The sequence below is a fragment of the Mycteria americana genome, chromosome 16 (genome assembly GCF_035582795.1).
Source record: "Mycteria americana isolate JAX WOST 10 ecotype Jacksonville Zoo and Gardens chromosome 16, USCA_MyAme_1.0, whole genome shotgun sequence".
NCBI classification, from domain to species: domain Eukaryota; kingdom Metazoa; phylum Chordata; class Aves; order Ciconiiformes; family Ciconiidae; genus Mycteria; species Mycteria americana.
In genome coordinates, this window is record NC_134380.1 from 4,275,158 (window position 1) to 4,292,793 (window position 17,636).

Sequence of the window (17,636 nt, forward strand, 5' to 3'; positions counted from 1 at the left end):
TTTTTATTTCTTCCTGTATCTATGATGAAAAGTACCTGGAATCTTGCCAAAAACCTCACAATTAACTACCACTACAGAATAGACTAACACATTTCAGAAGCCTGTCTTCCTGATGCATCCTTCTCAAAAAACCCTGGCAGCTGCAAATCAATATCAAACAACTTATTCTGGAACATGAAAACACAGAAGGTAATCCTTAAAAACAGAGTATATAAACAAGTTTAAGAAGTTACATAATAGATTTCTAGAAGACTATTGAAATCCTAGTCCAAGTTAAACCTCCTTCTAGAACACACTTGAAAGCAGTATTATTGTTCCTTTTTGCTAGTGTTTTTTTTTTCTTTTAATAAATGGCCCAGTGAAATTGGACAAGCAAAAATGCTCTTTTTTTCATTGGGTGTAGAGTTTTTCAGACTTTTTTTAAGTATATCAAGCTGTATATAAATATCACGAAGCACCATACTCTGTACTCTCAGATAAAATACATAGGAATCCAATCTCTTATCAATACTAGCAAATACGCAAGCGCCATCCGTACAGGAACACAGATAATCCTGTACTACCACAGAGCACATATCCACTCTAACCAAATTAATAAGATATTTGCAACAGAAGCTGAGGGAGTTTTAAAATTGCAGACACAGAAGTCATGCATACACAGATATTCCTTCAAAGCCATAGCATCTGCTACTGAGATTAGCTGCATCTATTTGAAACCTTCTGACAGCACGAGAGACTTCATTTCATACAAACTTTTCACCGAAAATATACTTGACAATGAGACATCTTTAAAACTGAGAAAAAATGTCAACTGAAATAACCAGTGTTTCCTATTTAAGCAGTCTGCTTACTATTCAGCAGAAATAATATGCAAAATATTTCCCTAAACCAGGGTCTTTTCGGATACCGGTAGCATTGTGTTTGACCTCTTCGAAAAGGTAAAAAGCATACCGATTTTGTCATTGAATCCCAAGACATCATAACCTGCCAAGTCCCCTCTCAAATTTATCTCAGCCCCCTCACTAAAAGCACTTAACTGCAGAATTCAATCCTCCCTACTTTCTTCTTACTTTTTTGTTTCTCCTTTTATTCTGAAGGTAATTTATAAGCAGAAGAAATAAAGCTCCGTTCTTCACGAGTTGTTTTTTCCCACTCTCTCTATTTCTACCCTTTCCATTTATTCTGAGATTAAAAAAACCAAATTCAAGATTTGGATCACTTGCATTGACCCACCAGTATCAGACTTCTGAATTAGCCATTATCTGTGTATCTCATCAGCATTATTGCCTTCTGTTTAAATGTTGCTTTCATTGTTGCCACAGTTAAAAAAGGAGAGAGGGATTGCTGGATTGTTCCAGTCTATTCACTGTGAATGGGTAAGGGTATATAAGAAGGCAGGCAGATCAGAAATAACGTCCTTCTGGCTGGGATCCTCCCAAAATAGGACCAATTCATTGCAAGTGTAACCACGCAGTTCTTCCAATCTTCTTTCCCTGGCTTCCTTTTCTTACTTTTAGAGATGCAAATGTTTCCAACCTTACTTTAAATATATCTGGGTTTATAGCAAAAATAGGATCATATAATGCACAACAAACAAAGAGCAAGTTATCTTTGACTGTGAAACACTAATAGTTCTACCACTGATTTCATTTAAGAGACTTTCTCTGGCTTTAAGTAGACAAAGTTTAGGCCCCTAGCCATTTAGCAGATACAGCTGCGACTATTCAGCGGTCCGCAAGCCCTTGAGGGAGTTTAACACCAGAACACTTTTAGTCTCACCACTGACATATTAAGAACACCTAGGAAGTTTCATGTTCCTATATATGACACACCTTATTAGCTAGAAAGTTTATACTATGTTGTCATCAAGAGAAATTTTAATAACGTCCTTTCACAAGCAAACCAGAAATTCAAGTAAACTAGGATTCTCGTGTTTGTTTAGTATTTATCCCCACCCAATTAAATAAAAAACCCTATAAATAATAGTCTGAAGCCTACAAAACCACAAATACAGCACAAAACAAAAGATGTGAAATCATACTGAAACCACACTGAAACATAAGTTTTTGGCCCTAACATATGCTCTACAGAAAGAAATGTTTCATTTAGGAGTGCTGCAATTCCAAATGTAGAAATTCACACAAATGCATCATCAGATCATAAGATTTTAAATGACTTCTGGGCATTTTGCTAAAAACAAAACAAAACAAAACAAACCAACCCAAACTTTTCCCTATATGCCAATTTAGCTGCATGATCCGTTCTAAAAACAACTGAAATTTTACAGCTACATGTAAAATTTAGCTACATGTACCTTCAAATTCAAAAACATAACAGACAAACTGCAGTTCAAGAACTGCAGCATTAGTATTTTTTTAATGGAATAAAATCAAGCATCAGATTTCACCTGCTGGTTTATATTCCCCACTTTTAAAATTATTTAAATAGTAGACAACATATAGTAATCATATAAATCTTTACAAAATTTGACGTTTCAAAGAATAACTGAAAGCTAAAAATATTTTGAGTCTAGGAGTATTCATTATATGCCTCACTGCTCTCTTTGTGAGAGTGGCATCACAGCAGGACAACGCCAATTATGCCTCAAAGAAAAATGTGCGAGACTGACTTCATATACACTAGAACTGCACATGGCACAACTCATGTCCTACTACTGGATTCTACGAGAAAAACTTCATCTAGGTGAGAGAACTGTCTCAGAATCTCTGGCATAAGTCTTGAAATCAAAGCAGAAAATGAAAAAACATTCTGCATGAAAAACACTTTGAAAATAATAAATTTTAAAAGGGAATTATAACCAGAGCATCAAGTAGAAAATGAAGAAAGGTACATTTTACACCTCTGTTAGAATGACTGGCAATGAAAAGAATTATTATTAAAAACCCCTTCTTATAAACAGTTCATAGTTTTGCCTACAGTCTCAATTTCTGGTGTTGCCTACTTCCCCCAAGATGTTTCACTGCCCAAGGGTGAGGATGGGAACCAGAAGGAAGATCATCCTAGTTCCAGGCCAAACACTAACAGTACAGACCACAATAGATATCTAAAAATATGATCTGAAGTTGCTATTAACTGCTGAGCTTTTATTCTTTTCCCATACAAATAATTTGCTCTAGTAATCTTGAACAAGTGGCTCACAAACATCAGCAAGGTAATCTGCCCAGACATATCTCCAAAGTCAGGGACTGGAATTATTATGAAAAACAAAGGCACATTTCAAAGGTGTTATTCGAAAAGCGTTAAGACTAATAACTATTCATATGGGATAGAAGAAAATAATTATGAGAATATTGTACAAGAACCATGTAAAGTTTTGGGGCACAGCATGAGTTACAGTAATTATATTCAAATACATTTGCCCCCTTCTGGGAATGGTATGGAATAACCTAGTCCAAACATGCTAATACAGATAGCAAAATCTGTCGATAACTTCAGTTCAAGTGATCAAAGAAAGAAAAAAGGACTTTCTTGAACCTTTAGCTCAAAGCCACACATCTAGATACATAACCAAGATGACAAAAATAGAAGTGAATATTGCCAGTCACACAATTGTAAGACATTTCCTTGGTATGGCAAGCTAAGCTTCACTAGCTCCATGTCTATGAGTGTTCAACTACATGAGTTTATTCACATTTACCTACGAACGTTCCTCTTTCTTAGAATAACTAACTAGTTCATGAATTTGTAAGTCATCTCTAGAAAGACATGGAAACATTGTTGATGACTGACAACCTCTGAAAGCCAGTATCAGAGTTCTGACTGAGGTAAAGTCAAAACAGCAGAACAACTCAGTCACCGGGGCCATTCTTTGCATTAGAGCAGAAAGTTAAGAATTACCTGATCAGCGGAGGGGTTGATAACTGACCAGAGCAACACTTGGCACTCTTTCATGCAGCGAGGGAATAGAATTTTGAAGTGCAAGAGGAAAATAAAAATTAGGTAAGCAGGGTATCAAGAATAGGTTAAGTTTATCCCATTTGTATATATGGTTTCTGCTGGTAACATTTTGTTTTCTGTTTAGTGCTAAAGCTGAGCCAAAAAATTCATATAAAAACACAAAGAAGGAAGTCTGTAACATTTAGAGAATGGCAGTTCTATGCTATAGTAATTAAACCTATGAAATTCAACTACAGCTAAACAACACTTCTTTGATACTGAATTTTAAATAGAACTTAGAACAAAAAAGTATATTCTGCACCAAAGAAGACATAAAACGAAAGCTTCGGCCCTCCAGAGACACAAAAAAAAAAAAAATCACATTTTTAAAAAAGCAACTTGGGAGAAAAATATCAATAAATCCAAATTTTACTATGTCAGTCCTGGTGCTCTTAATTAATCTGACTTGTGCCCAGGTAAACTAAAAGGGTGCTACCAACAGGTGACTGGGTTCAGTTTATCTAATACTCAGGATGCAAGTATAATGAGTTAACAAAAATAAGTGATGAAACAACATCACTGCAATCAAGATTTATTACTTCTAGAGGTATACACAAACAAGAGCTCTCACATTCCTTTTCTGGGGTCCACCAATGAATCTTCTCTCCCAGATTTGGATTTTTAATACCATCCAAGCACCAAGAAAAGGAGCATTAACATTAGCTGTTCTTTTTTTTTTCCAGTTCTACTTTGTTCATGGCTGATTTCTGCTGACCTGACTAATAGCAGCAACTTCCAGGAAGTAGCTACATTTAAAACATTATTTTCCTTGGGTCAAGGCAGCAACATGTCTCCCCTCCACATACCAGATCAGGGAAGGGGGATAGGGAGAAGGGGGGGGGGGGGGGGAATAAAAATCAAAGTTCAAATACTGACTGCCTCTTATCCCAGTTCAGTCACCTATACTAAAGGAATCCTTCAATAGCTTCCTCTAGATGCCAGAAATTGCAATTTTCTTTCAAAACAAAATATCTGATCTGATTCTATTCAAGGAAACCTACCTCCACCCCATCACATGCAAAAAAAGAAACCTGATAGTACCTTGCTTCAGCTACAGACAACATAAAATGATCCACATTCACAAAGAAAAACGAGGACTGTTATGTGGATTGATACAGCACACAAACTTATTGACATGAAAGAAAGGCTATTCACTACCCAGTGAGGACTACCGAATAACATCTCCTGCTGAGAAAGCAAAGGGCTTTTTTCCTTAGGTCTTTTCAGAGATGTTTCCGAATGCAGACATTACATTCCTCTGCAGGAGGAATGCAATACATCTACCTTCCTCTGCAGGTAGAATTTTCTAATATACTACTTTTCTTCAAAACATTTTACAACTAAATAGAAGAATGACGGACTACAAACACTCTTGTTATTCCATCTAAAGCCAAAGGATTTTCAAACAACTAGACAGTAATAAGACAACTTTTTACACTGCTAAGCTGCATTATAGGAACATAATAATAATAAATAAATAAATAAAAACCAAGAGCCATCTTTCTACCTTAAAATTAGTGATTGCTTATATTCAGAAAAAATTTCCAGAAAACTGCATTGGCATATCAAGGGGAAGGATGGTGATCTGCATACCTAGATAGGAAAGTAGATGTCCATAAGTCATTCCATCAATATGAAGGCCACACCTTTAAAATTATTTTTAAGACACTGCTTTAGAGACCGATTTTGAAACAACTTTTACCCACTAACTAAACAGGTTTTGTAGTGACAGTTTCCTTAATAATTTTGATTGAAAAGACAATAACTTTTGCCAAGTATAAAATTTATCATACTTCTATATTTTAAAGTTTCAGTAATCTGCAACTGTTTTATCTACAGAGCAGTGGGTGAAACAAGAGGGTCATCATGTTCATCCAGCTGAATGTAACAGTTATGAACAGAAATTTTAACATCTCAATAACATTAGAATTAGTAGCCAAAAATGCCTTTGTTTTAACATTCAGTAACAGGAATGTTTTTGAGAGAGACCTAGAACTACCAAAATATTTTCCTTTTAACAACCAGTATGCAAGAGTTTATTATTTCACTAAACAATGAAATGTTTAGTGAAATGTCACTAGATGACTGGCAACAATCACTAGACGCAATCAGCAACGTCACTAGATGACTGACAAATACACTAATAAATTTGTCATTTATAAACTCTAACTAAAATGCAACTAAAAGCAAGTACTAGTACTAATCAGTGGATGATCAGTTGACTTTCTCCTTTCACCCTTCAGTTTCACAGCTCCTAAGCAAACGTATAGACATGATAATCAATTTCTTACTGAGGTGACTCCTTTCCATTTACAGGATCTGTACATTTGACTGTTGATTATAGGCAAGCTTTGGCAGGTTCCTGTGGCAAGCAAGCTTGGAGTTAGTTCAGTCCCGCCTTCAGAAAGGAGACTCATGAAGGACAAAAAGATTTAAATAAAAATGGAAGGGGGGAGGAGGGGGGGAGAGCAAGAATATTAAAGCTACAAAGGTATTCAATAAAAAATGTCAATCTCTAAGAAAAGAGTAAAATTATTATTTTTAAGCTTTGCTACCCCCTGTGTGCCGTCAATTCTGTTGCTCACAAGTCACTTCTACAGAAGTTAAATAAATCAAAAGCTCAGTATATTACCTAAGCCATTTTTGACCCCGCATTACAGACTGCTACTCAGAGAAACAGACACTACAGTTTAGAGTAAAACTTGGTTGTTGGAGGGCACAAAAGTGACAAGAGCTCTCTTCGATAGCTTAGATGCTGAGGTAATGCTGAATGAAAGCAGTGGACGCAAACAAATGAATCGTAGCTTCAGGCTGGAGTAATATCAGGTGCATCTCTACACCCGGAGGGCTCAACTCCTACACTTCTTAAGTCCCTCCCCCTGAAACAACCTCCTGCAGTTTCACTTAGAGATCAAGCAGAGAACAGGTACTTCTCTCTCAGCAGTGACAGCTACAGCTTACCAACAGCGATCACCTTGAAGGTTTCAGACATCTATGTATCTGGTAAGTACATTTCTTTAGAGCTTTTTTTTTCAAATAAAGTGTGTTCATATTAACATCTAAAAGGTAAATCAGAGGTGTTCATTTTTCAGCTGTCTCAAAAGCCTAGGTTACTCCTAGCAGGTGCATTTACTGCACCAGTTTAAGCTTTCAGCAGAAAGTTTCAACAGAAGAGGGACGTATTTTAGTTTGAGAGAAAAACTAACTCTTGCAAGTTTTTACAGTAATTAAGTCTTGTTGGTGAAAAGTGTTTTAAGCACCTTTTTTTCATACAGGAAGTTAGTGTATTATATTGAAGTATGACAAAAAGCTGTATTGCTTAAAATTGCTATGTTCACTCTGCCAACTATTCTTCATGCAGTAGTGTCAGGTTAATCTGAAAAGCTTGGATGAAAATAAGGTACTTCACTTCAGTTTTGATTTATTATTTTTTCCAGCTTCTGGGAATTTAGCACAGAAAATTGGATTGGTTTTAGTTATCCTCTCTCTAGTCAATTAAAGTGTATTAAGACATTGAATTATTAACTTAATTTCACAAAGATTTTTATTTCTTATCCATGCTGCCTAACCAACTTATCTAATCTCTGTTTCTGTACTTCCTCTCACACGTACGCGCACACACAGACACACGCGCGCACTCACACACAAGCACGCAGTCCTCTTCGGTCCGTACCTTCAACACACGCTTCCTTTCCAGTCCTTGCCAACCCATTCCTCTCACCCATGTTTCCTCCTAATTAACAAACAGTTGCGTTAAAATTTATCTTTCAGTTTAAAGGAACTGGAAGTTTAGAAGGGAGTGGTAGTTAATCACTGGAAAATCTCAGCTAGAATAAAACTCACAAATCTTGTTCTTGCAACAGTCTAGGTAGGTGACAATGGCATGTCCTTGAGTTATGCAATAATGCCACATCACAATATTTTAATTATAGCATGTCCTTCAAAATGTTCCACCCCAGTGAGTACTCCTGGTCAGAGAGATCAACATCACCAAAAGGATACTGCAATAATAATGGAGTCTGCATGACAAACTGTTACGTAGTTTGCTAAAGCAGTGTCCTAAAAAGAAATATAATTACCATCCTTGCTTGTAATAAAAGACATTTTGAAATTTCCTCTTTGATCAACTGGGCATCTTAAACAATTTAGACTACTTAAAAACCTAAAAAACAACATGCACATACATATATGTACATATATATATGAGTGTGTATGCATGTGTATGAATACATATGTACATATATGTGTGTGTATACTTATACCCACATACATTTTTGTTTATATATTTATACACACACACATGCACACAATGTTAAATGATATTCTTGTTTTCTGAACTTGCAAATATGTTAAAGGCAAGGAGGTAGCAACAACATACGTTTAAAAATAGAAGGAAGAAAACTTGCAGCTATCAGTCTCAGGTTGGAAAGGGCTACAGATTAGAAAGCCGTGAGGACGTATATTATTGACAAGAAACAAACAACTAAGACAACGTCAAGTTTAACCAATATTATCTGAATGCCCTGTTTTCAATAAAAATATAAATAAAGAATACTACTACATTTCAAAACTAGAAAGAGAAAATTATAATAATATGTAACTACTTGCATTTCTAAAATCAGGTATACAGGAAATAAATTATCAATCTAAAAAAAAAAGTTACATGAAAATTATCATTCTGCTACTGAAGAATTTTTTCCCATTTTTAAAGGATATCACAAGTTTATGGCATTCAAGTTTAAGGAAAAAGCAACTATTTATTTTGATTTTTCTTTCTAATACTAAATTTTATCTTTGGTAGCATAAAACATACACTGTACAATTGTAAGTAACTACCATTATTTATATAGAGACAGTTTTAATTGGTTGCACCTATTGTAAACCATTAATGTCTTTTCCAGCTGTATGCGTGGGATCAAATAGTTTTAATTTTTTTTAATTATGAAATACGTACATCTGCCAGATACTCCTGTGTTTTACTTGGAGATTGGAGGAGAAATTACCCTTCTTGTCTGGGTTTAGAAATATTTTATTACTGGCATTTTTAAACCATGAGAAAAAAAGGGATTAAATAGTAAAAGAGAGAAACAGAACATTCATCTGGCTGAAACTAACCGAAGTTTACGAAAGGGTAAACACCCTTTAAAATAAGCTACTCGTTCTACATCTCTCAAGGCAGAGCAGCAGGTTCTGGGAGCACTACTGTCTGCAGGCTGAGCATGCCATCAAAACAAATTATAAAAAAAAAAGCTGTTGTAATTCTCTCCTGCTGTACACATAGCAAAGAAGCTCCAATGCTCTAAATCTCTAACATTAAAACTGCAACAGTGCATTTTATCCTATTAAGAAACGATAGTTAATACTCTGTTGAACAGGAATAACTTGAATCAAAGTTAAATAACAAGTACAAAGTCGGGGCGGGGGGGAACAGGACACACAGGAATTTTCATTATTAAGCAAAGGAAAGCCAGCAGAACAAGAAAATCTAATTAACATCTCTTTATTATAAGTGCTGCACCTGAATGCAAATTCAGACAGTTATCATAAATGGTTCAGCTAAGAATGCAATGGAGTTTTGACAACAATATCTTTTTTTCAAGAATAATTAGTACCAGTACTTCCAAGAAGATATAAAAAACAACAGGTACAAACTGACTTGACCGAGTCCATTACAAACTGTCCACGTTAGTTATACATCATTAGTCAAAAATAAATGCAACAAGCTCACTTAAGGCAGAAAAAAAATCGACCAGTTCTCTATCTGGACCTCCCCTCCTACGCCTCAATTTTTTTTTTTTTTAATGTAAAAGCATTACTCTTAATCTTTCAAAGGAATTCTGGCTATCATTATTCAAAATATTTTTAAAATACTATATGATTTTTTTTTTAAATTTATTGAACTACCATTTTAACCAGACTCCAATGACGAGACTTTAACATGCTGCTTTATAATTAATTTTTTTTTTCATTGTTACAGTATCAGTATCCAACTCAAACAACCGAAAAATCTTTGCTAAAACCTGAAAAATAAAAAGCTACTTCTCCACACATTCCTTTTTCTTTAGGCTATCACACATTTAATCATCTGTTAATTTTAAGAAAAAGCTTGATTGCTTTTTTCTACTTATAGAGCAGCTTTGCATTTTTCAGGGTGCCTTCACAATTACTATTTTAACAAAATTAATATTTCTATGACATCAGAAACAACATTTAATACAGTTTGCTAGAATTACTATACCTGATGAAACAAGCAGCAATTCTGTAGCTTTGCCTTCAGTTTTCATAATGTGTTGCATGTCATTTTCTATTAAATAATCTCCGATTTAAGAAATGCAAAACATCTCTAACTAAAATCTCACAGCATGTAATTACCAGCAATTCTTTTCATAAACTTAGTATTTTAATACTACTAATTCAAACTTCTATGTAAAAAGCTTTTTAAAAAAAAAAATTTGAGCTATCTAGTCACTCTTACAATTAGTATTCCTGTAGTTTCGGGTAACACAATAGATACAGTACGTGGTTTTGCAACAGTCATCATTTTGATAATGATGCTTATAGTTCATGATGAAATCATCAGTTTTTAGATCTCTGCCATAACACATCCTATAAAATCATGAGAACTTGACTCTGAGAGTTTCTCACGCCTTCAGAATCAGTGAACATAATGGAACAAGCTGATACAAGCCCTCCTGACTTATCTACTGAGCAAATCATTAGGCTGTATAAAGTATCCACAACCTTAGTTTTTCTGAAGAAAGGCAGAAAGATCGTTCCCCTATAAATCAATTACTGTCAGACACTTTTTTACCTGAATTAATACACTTGTGTGTCTGTGTTAACTATATGCAATATGTAAGGTGCTACACAGCAGAAGAATGTGAAATGTGTTTATCAAGCAGAAGATTCTATTAGTCAGATATTGCAGTGCTCATTTCTCTTAATTGAATTAGGAAGAGGAAGAAAATTGGTGTGGTTTTATCCTTCGAGAGATTAGCCACTTTTGAGGTATCCATTGAGATCAGGCTGTTAAGAAATGCTATGCCAGTTAAAAGAGGGGGTTGGTCAGTCTCTGAAAGAGCCAAGTCAGCTACCCAAGTGCAACCAATCCACTCCACCCTCATTTCACCAAAGCAGGAAATTCCCTCCTCTCTCTCCCCAACCGGCCCGACAGGCTTGCCCCATATCCAGCTGCTGCCAGGACCTGCCTCTTCTCATCCTACCCACCTCCACTTCTCTCTCAACAGCTCCACCTAGATTTCTACTTTCATCTTCTGAATGAATGTTCCTTCAGTTTTCAAAGAAAACTCCTTCAATCCAGTAGCAGTGGCCGGTGACTAGCACTGCTGAAAATTAGGCCACTTCTGTGACTATGTTTAGATGCAGAAGGATGTCAAAGTTTAATGCATGTCTATCTTAACTCTAGCACCTAGCATTTTTGTTTTGTTTAAAAAAAACCCACAACACACTGTATGTAGTATGAGGGGGAATACAGTTAAAAGAATGTATTACATTGTATTTAGTTTCATTGTTCCACTACAGCTAATTCTAAACTTTGTGTTACAGTTCCTGCACTACCAGTTGCAAAAGTGTTGTTTTCCGGCACCCCCTCTTCGCTGAGACACCACGGGAGTTGGCTTCCTCTCTTCACCTGGGAAGAAGGATTCTAGAAACTTGAAAAACTGGAAACATCAAGAGGCTAAAACTGAGGAAAGCTAACCACAAGAAAGTTTTTATAAAGAATCATTACATTTAATTGTTTAAAGCAGAAAAAAAATGAGTCTCCTCAAAGAACGTAAACCAAAGAAGCCTCATTACATCCCAAGACCACCAGGAAAGCCATTTAAGTACAAGTGCTTTCAGTGTCCCTTTACTTGCAATGAGAAATCCCATCTTTTTAACCATATGAAGTATGGCCTCTGCAAAAACTCAATTACTTTAGTATCAGAGCAGGATCGCGTTATCAAATGTCCAAAGACCAGTTCCTTGGAGCCCAAACAGATCAATCAGCTTGAATCTACAGTCAAACCAACTTCTTCTAAATCTGTCACAAATGGACTGTCAAATCTCGATTCAAAGCCTCAATATCCTTTTGCGAAAGAAGATGCCAAGGAAAACGTTGAATTACAAAACCAGGCAACAAGCCCAGCAATTCAAGGACAAAAACCTGCGATTCAGAAGGAATTAACCCCTGCCAGTACTACAACAGAAGGCGCTATCAGCATGCAGCCCCTTTTGGACAGCATTGTAAGGCCCTCGGCTTTTGTTCCTGTAGGAGAACACAGAGATAGTAAAGGCCCAGAAACTAGCGAAGTATCTGAAATTATATCGCTCTCTAACAAAAGTTCACCTTTCCACACTAAGTCTGCATTTCATGCACCAAGTCACCCATGGAAAGCAGGTTCTCCTTTCCTCCCGGAGTTTCCACATAAAGTTGCTCCTACAAAAGGCTTTGGTTCCATTTCACCTTACATGCAACCAATGATTCCCGAGTACTCACCCCATTTTTATGAGCACAGGCTGGCTATCTACACACCTTACTTGCTTCCAGGTAATTCAGAGTGTGAAAGCTCTGCTCTGTCTGTCTATGGCGCACAAGATCAAAGACACTTTCTTCCCCACCCTGGGCCACTTCCAAAACCCATAAATCCGTCAGCGTATGAACACTATCGATTGTTCCAACAATATCATTCCACTCCTCCGATACCATATGGATTTTGTAGGCCAACAGATCCTCCATTTTACAGATTTTCACATGTAGCTGGTATTAACAGAGATCAAAATTCTCACCTAATGGAAGAAACTACCTTGCTGTATCCAGCTTCTTTAAGTCCGTCCCAACAATACCCTCTAAGTTCACATAAAAAACAAGCAGATTATGAAAAGGAAATGACATTACTGCATGCCAAAAGTCATTCCAAAGATGACCAAAATGAAAGAGAGAATGCTAAAATGAGCCCTCTCGCAGGAAGTGCAGCAACAGGCTCCCCTGGCAGACCTAGCCCAACCAACTTCACTCAGACAAGCCATGCATGCGAAGGCTTATTTGACCTCTCTAACAAGTCATCTTCCACATCGCTTGGCAAGTATGATCAACCAGAAGAAAACTTCACAGCTTTCAGACCTGTGAGAAAAAGCACTGACCAACCAACTCTACTTCAAAGTGTGCAGACACAGCAAGATAGAGGAGATTCACCCACCAGGTAAAATAATAAAATCATTTTGTAAATTCTTATCAGATTTCCTAGGGACACACAAAGATAGATGGATACATTTCATGCAATGCCCTTAAAATATATTTAAATTTACAGCATTGAGATAATTTGTTCTATATTAACTGTGCAAAACAGAGTACAACTCATAGTTGCTATAGTGAGTAGACCACTCATGCTCCTTAAAGTGTATCAGTTTTTTCCAATGCCATTACTATGCATGTGTCTGTATATTTCAGGAAATTACCTGTAACACAGTGACGTGTATGGTGAAAGGGATTTGGGGGAGTTAAAGGAGAAACAACAAAATTGTCAGACTTCTAGCCAGATTTTTTTCTCTTCTTCCTGCCCACTTCCTCAGCCCCAATTTAAAAGAGCAACTTATAGTAAATCCTCTTTTCTCCTCATTTCTTTCAGCATTAATGTCACTGATGAAGATTCACATACACAGAACGAATGCCATAATAATGAAGGCTCACTGTCCAACACGGAAGAAGACACAGGGATAGTTCCTCTTAATCTTTCAAAAAAGGCTGACACAAACACAGGACCTATTCATGAGCATGCATACAAAACCACATCCAAAACAGAAAGTCAGAACTTTCTAGAATTGCAAGACATGCCTCTGAACCTCTCGGTAAAAGATTCCTGTAACACAGTAAGCCTGAAAACGTCATTCCACAGTCCATCCCACGATAACGGTGCTGCTACTTCTCCAAACACCGAAAACGAAACCTCCAGAGCAGATGCATGTAACCCCAAGAACCCTACTAACAGTGCCTGCGACAAATCTTCTTTCACAGCTCACCGAAATGAAGCTCAAGACTTAAGAATAATTGACAGCTGTGATGAACAGAAACAAACAGCAGCTGTAGCTCTCTGTCAGCTAGCTGCATACAGCCCGAGCAAAGTTAGAATGGACAACGAAGGGCAGAGTCCTCAGGACACTAATGCTTCGTGTACAGAAGCTACTCTTAATTCTTCTGATACTCAGGATACTCAGTGCAATCAAAAAGTAAAAGGACAAAAAAGGACAAATCAAAAAGAATCAGCAAAATCACAGCAAGGCACTAAACGAGTAAGGCCTAATGACTGTAGCAGAGTCTTCACTCTAAGGAAGAGAACAAGAGTATCTTAATACTTCACTTTCCAATGAGTTTCTGGTCATAGAACCTAGTTACCAGCAACATCATAAAATTTCTACAAACCATCTCTTACTGGGTTTGGTCCATGACAAGATACATGCAATCTCTCCCATGTAAATAATGTTCATAATTTTATATATTAATATTTTTAAGTAACTGAACTTTCCCTTGTATAAGCTCAGATTTTGATGAGTGAATTTTTGCATTCATTACTAAAGCCAAAGTACATTAGATGAATCTTTAAGGGTTTTTGCAATTGTGTTAATGTAAAATAACTTTTACAACTTCTTTTCTTAAAAGATGTTTAAGCTCTAGAAACAATATTGTTCAATAACATACTGTCATAGTCTTTTTCAGGCTTAATTTCATTTAATAGGTTTTTTCTGTCTTTTTTTCTTTGAAAAACTTTTTATTTCACTGTGCAGTAGTTTAAATAAGCTTAAGATTAAACCTGGCTATTTAGAATTTACTGTAAAAACTGTTTTGTGTATGAATGCACTTTGCCATTATGCCATAATACAAAACAACAGACCAAATTTTGTTACTCAGAGGCAGACACCAGTTTAAACAAACTGATCCAAACCTTGTATAAGCAAGCTTTTCTTATGTCGACTGAGAACAAGATTCAAGTTAAACCAATGAAAGCCTGCACCAATTTAACAAATGCAGTTTATGTTCACCTTTAACTGAACTACTATGAAAACAATACTGAAAATTTGAAGATCTAAACAATTTAGGTGCCTAATCCTCTGAGGTCAGACAGACACTAGGCAACCTTCAAACTCCAAGCCTAAAAGGTTATTTATATAATTTATTTCACCTCAGGCAAACTCTCCTGGGGAAGGTCTTATTTCAGTATACATGTATCACTAATTATCTGTTTCAGTGGGCTTCTACATACATCCTAAAGCTATTTTCTGCTTCTAATAACTGTGTATATAAACTCGCAATTTTTCAAATAAATCTGTGACCTGTACTTAAAATATATGGAAAGTCATTAATGGACACAAATACATTCACTACACTATCTGTAACACATACTTTGAAGAAAAATCCACAAAGAAATTGCTAGCTAAATTTTCAATTTACAAGTAGAATTTGGCATGGAGTACCAATGACCTCTTTTCAAAAAAGGAGCTTCCTTCAGTGAAGGAAGTTCATTAGGCAGATTAATTCATCCGTACTTTAGCTCCATATGACAAACCTCAAAATTCCCTCTGCCTTAAAGCTTCTGTCGAGCTTATCCAAACTATTACAAAAGGTTTAACTAAAATAAGGCTGCTCCACTGTGTAAACACTTCACATAAAGTTGCACAGTATGCACTATCCCAGACTAAGTATTATTCACTTAAAACTATGGGTATACATTTCTTATTGTTTCATTATTCAGATAAGAGACATCCTCACCTGCCTAAACATTACTAGTAGGTATAATCCTATGAAAGGAAGCAGAGCTGCATTCAATGCAATGTAGAGCTCCCAGAATTTATTTTCTAATTTTTTGTGCTATGGTGTTTTGAGCTACAGCTTAGCCAGAGCATTCCAAAAAGTTTACCATTAAACTGTAAGTTACAGGCATTAAGTTTCTGAGGTAAGAAACAAAAAAAGAACAACACTGATCTTTAATTTAAGCTTTCATAGAGAAAAGATTTTCCTGTATTACCAAAATCTGAGAATTACTCAAGAATCTGAGTTTGAACAAAGGGAATATGGTAACAGAAAAAGCCTAATTAACTCAAATTACAACAGCACGGCAGTAAGAAAGTATGATGTATCAAGTTGTACATCAGTACGTGATGAAACAATGAGAAAGAGCTTCTTTCTAGGCCAAGTTTAAAGCTTCAAGCTTAGGGATATATGCTACCAAATCCATAATTTCCAAACATGAAATTATGGAGTCTAGTATCGCCGCTAGTGTTTTTTAAACTATGTTAAGCTATTTGCCTCACTAATCTCTGGAAGCAGAAAGTTTCCTAGTTCCCCTTACCCTTAATTTTAAAAAACCTCATGTATCTATTTTGTTGTTAATTTGAATTTCTTGAAGTCAACAAGGAAAAACTTTTTGGTGGTTTTCCATACAAATCAAGGATTTATTCTTCACCATCTCTATACGAATATTGTTCATAAAAAACAAGCTCCAGTGGTGAAGTCTACCTCATCTCCATTCCTCGAATTAAATAAAAACTGTGCTGAAGGGAACAATGAAGGTTAACTACTCAAACAGCTCTCCATGCCTTGATTAACTTGATTTCTGTCCTTCCTAACAGAAATCTTTCTAACTCAATGTCCATCAACAAATTATTCTAGGGCACCAGTTCCTTTAGAGTAAGAAAATCAGTCCTAATGCTTATCTAACTATTTTCTTGTTGCAAGTTATAGCCATTACCTTAGTAAGTAGTCTTGTTCTGGTCACTGAAAACAGTTGTCAAAAGTAAAGGTTTTCTTTTAAGACAACAAGAATAAGCTTTCAGCTTTGTCTTCTCTCAACCAAATAAACTTAGTTCTTTCAGTCTTTCCCTATCAGTCTTATTTTCTGTTCTTCTCATGATACATGCTGCTTTAGGCTAGCTTTCTTTAAATAATCTTTTAAGTGTGATGTCCTAAGATGAGTACCCTATGTGTCATAATTTAATATCAAGCGAGATGGAAGGATTACCATAGTCTGTTTAGAACTTCTTTTTCCCCATCTTGTTCTACTCAGATAAATAAAATTGTTGATTGATGTGGGTGACCCACATGAACTCTTAAGTCTTTTCCTGTATAACTGCTGCCTAGAAGTGACTCCATATATCTTGAATTGTGTAGTTACTTATTCCTAACTAGGAATACTACTTTGCACTTGCCCTAATTTCTTAAGTAATTTTGTTAAGGACAATTTGAACATAAGTCTGTCTTTCAAAGTACAACACAGTTCCTCTTAACATCACTGTGTTAGCTTTTTTCCCAACTTCCAGAACTCATTCCTTTTTCTTTCTCCAAATTATTATAATCGACTTTGAATTTCTACATTAATAGTGGATTGGATAACTTACATAAAGCAAAACTGAATAAGGCAGGCTTGCAAATTAAACTAGAATGTACTGTATTTAGTATAATTATTTTTTCAAATTAATTTAAATGGACAACAAGGTCCATTAAAGCAAAAGGAAAAAAAAACAGAGAAGGGACCATGCCAAGTGTGCCACGGCTAGTCTGGAGCCTAGATCTGCTCAGCGATAATAAAGGTTTGACTCTGATTACGATATAACATGATTTGTTATTACCAGTTATGTTCTTCACTAGCTGCTTCCCCTTTTATGTCCAAGTCTTTCCAAATTCTATC

The 17,636-nt window shown here is 35.9% G+C and overlaps 2 protein-coding genes across 3 annotated transcripts in view; one reads left to right on the forward strand and one right to left on the reverse strand.

Annotated features, from left to right (window-relative positions):
- The window catches only part of TBCD (tubulin folding cofactor D), a 133,753-nt gene that overhangs the window by 85,109 nt on the left and 31,008 nt on the right, over positions 1 to 17,636 (reverse strand). The window lies entirely within an intron of this gene.
- Positions 11,734 to 14,307, forward strand: ZNF750 (zinc finger protein 750). The gene is made up of 2 exons (XM_075519119.1): positions 11,734 to 13,160; positions 13,587 to 14,307. Exons 1-2 carry the CDS (start codon positions 11,734 to 11,736, stop codon positions 14,305 to 14,307), a joined length of 2,148 nt encoding a protein of 715 aa, XP_075375234.1.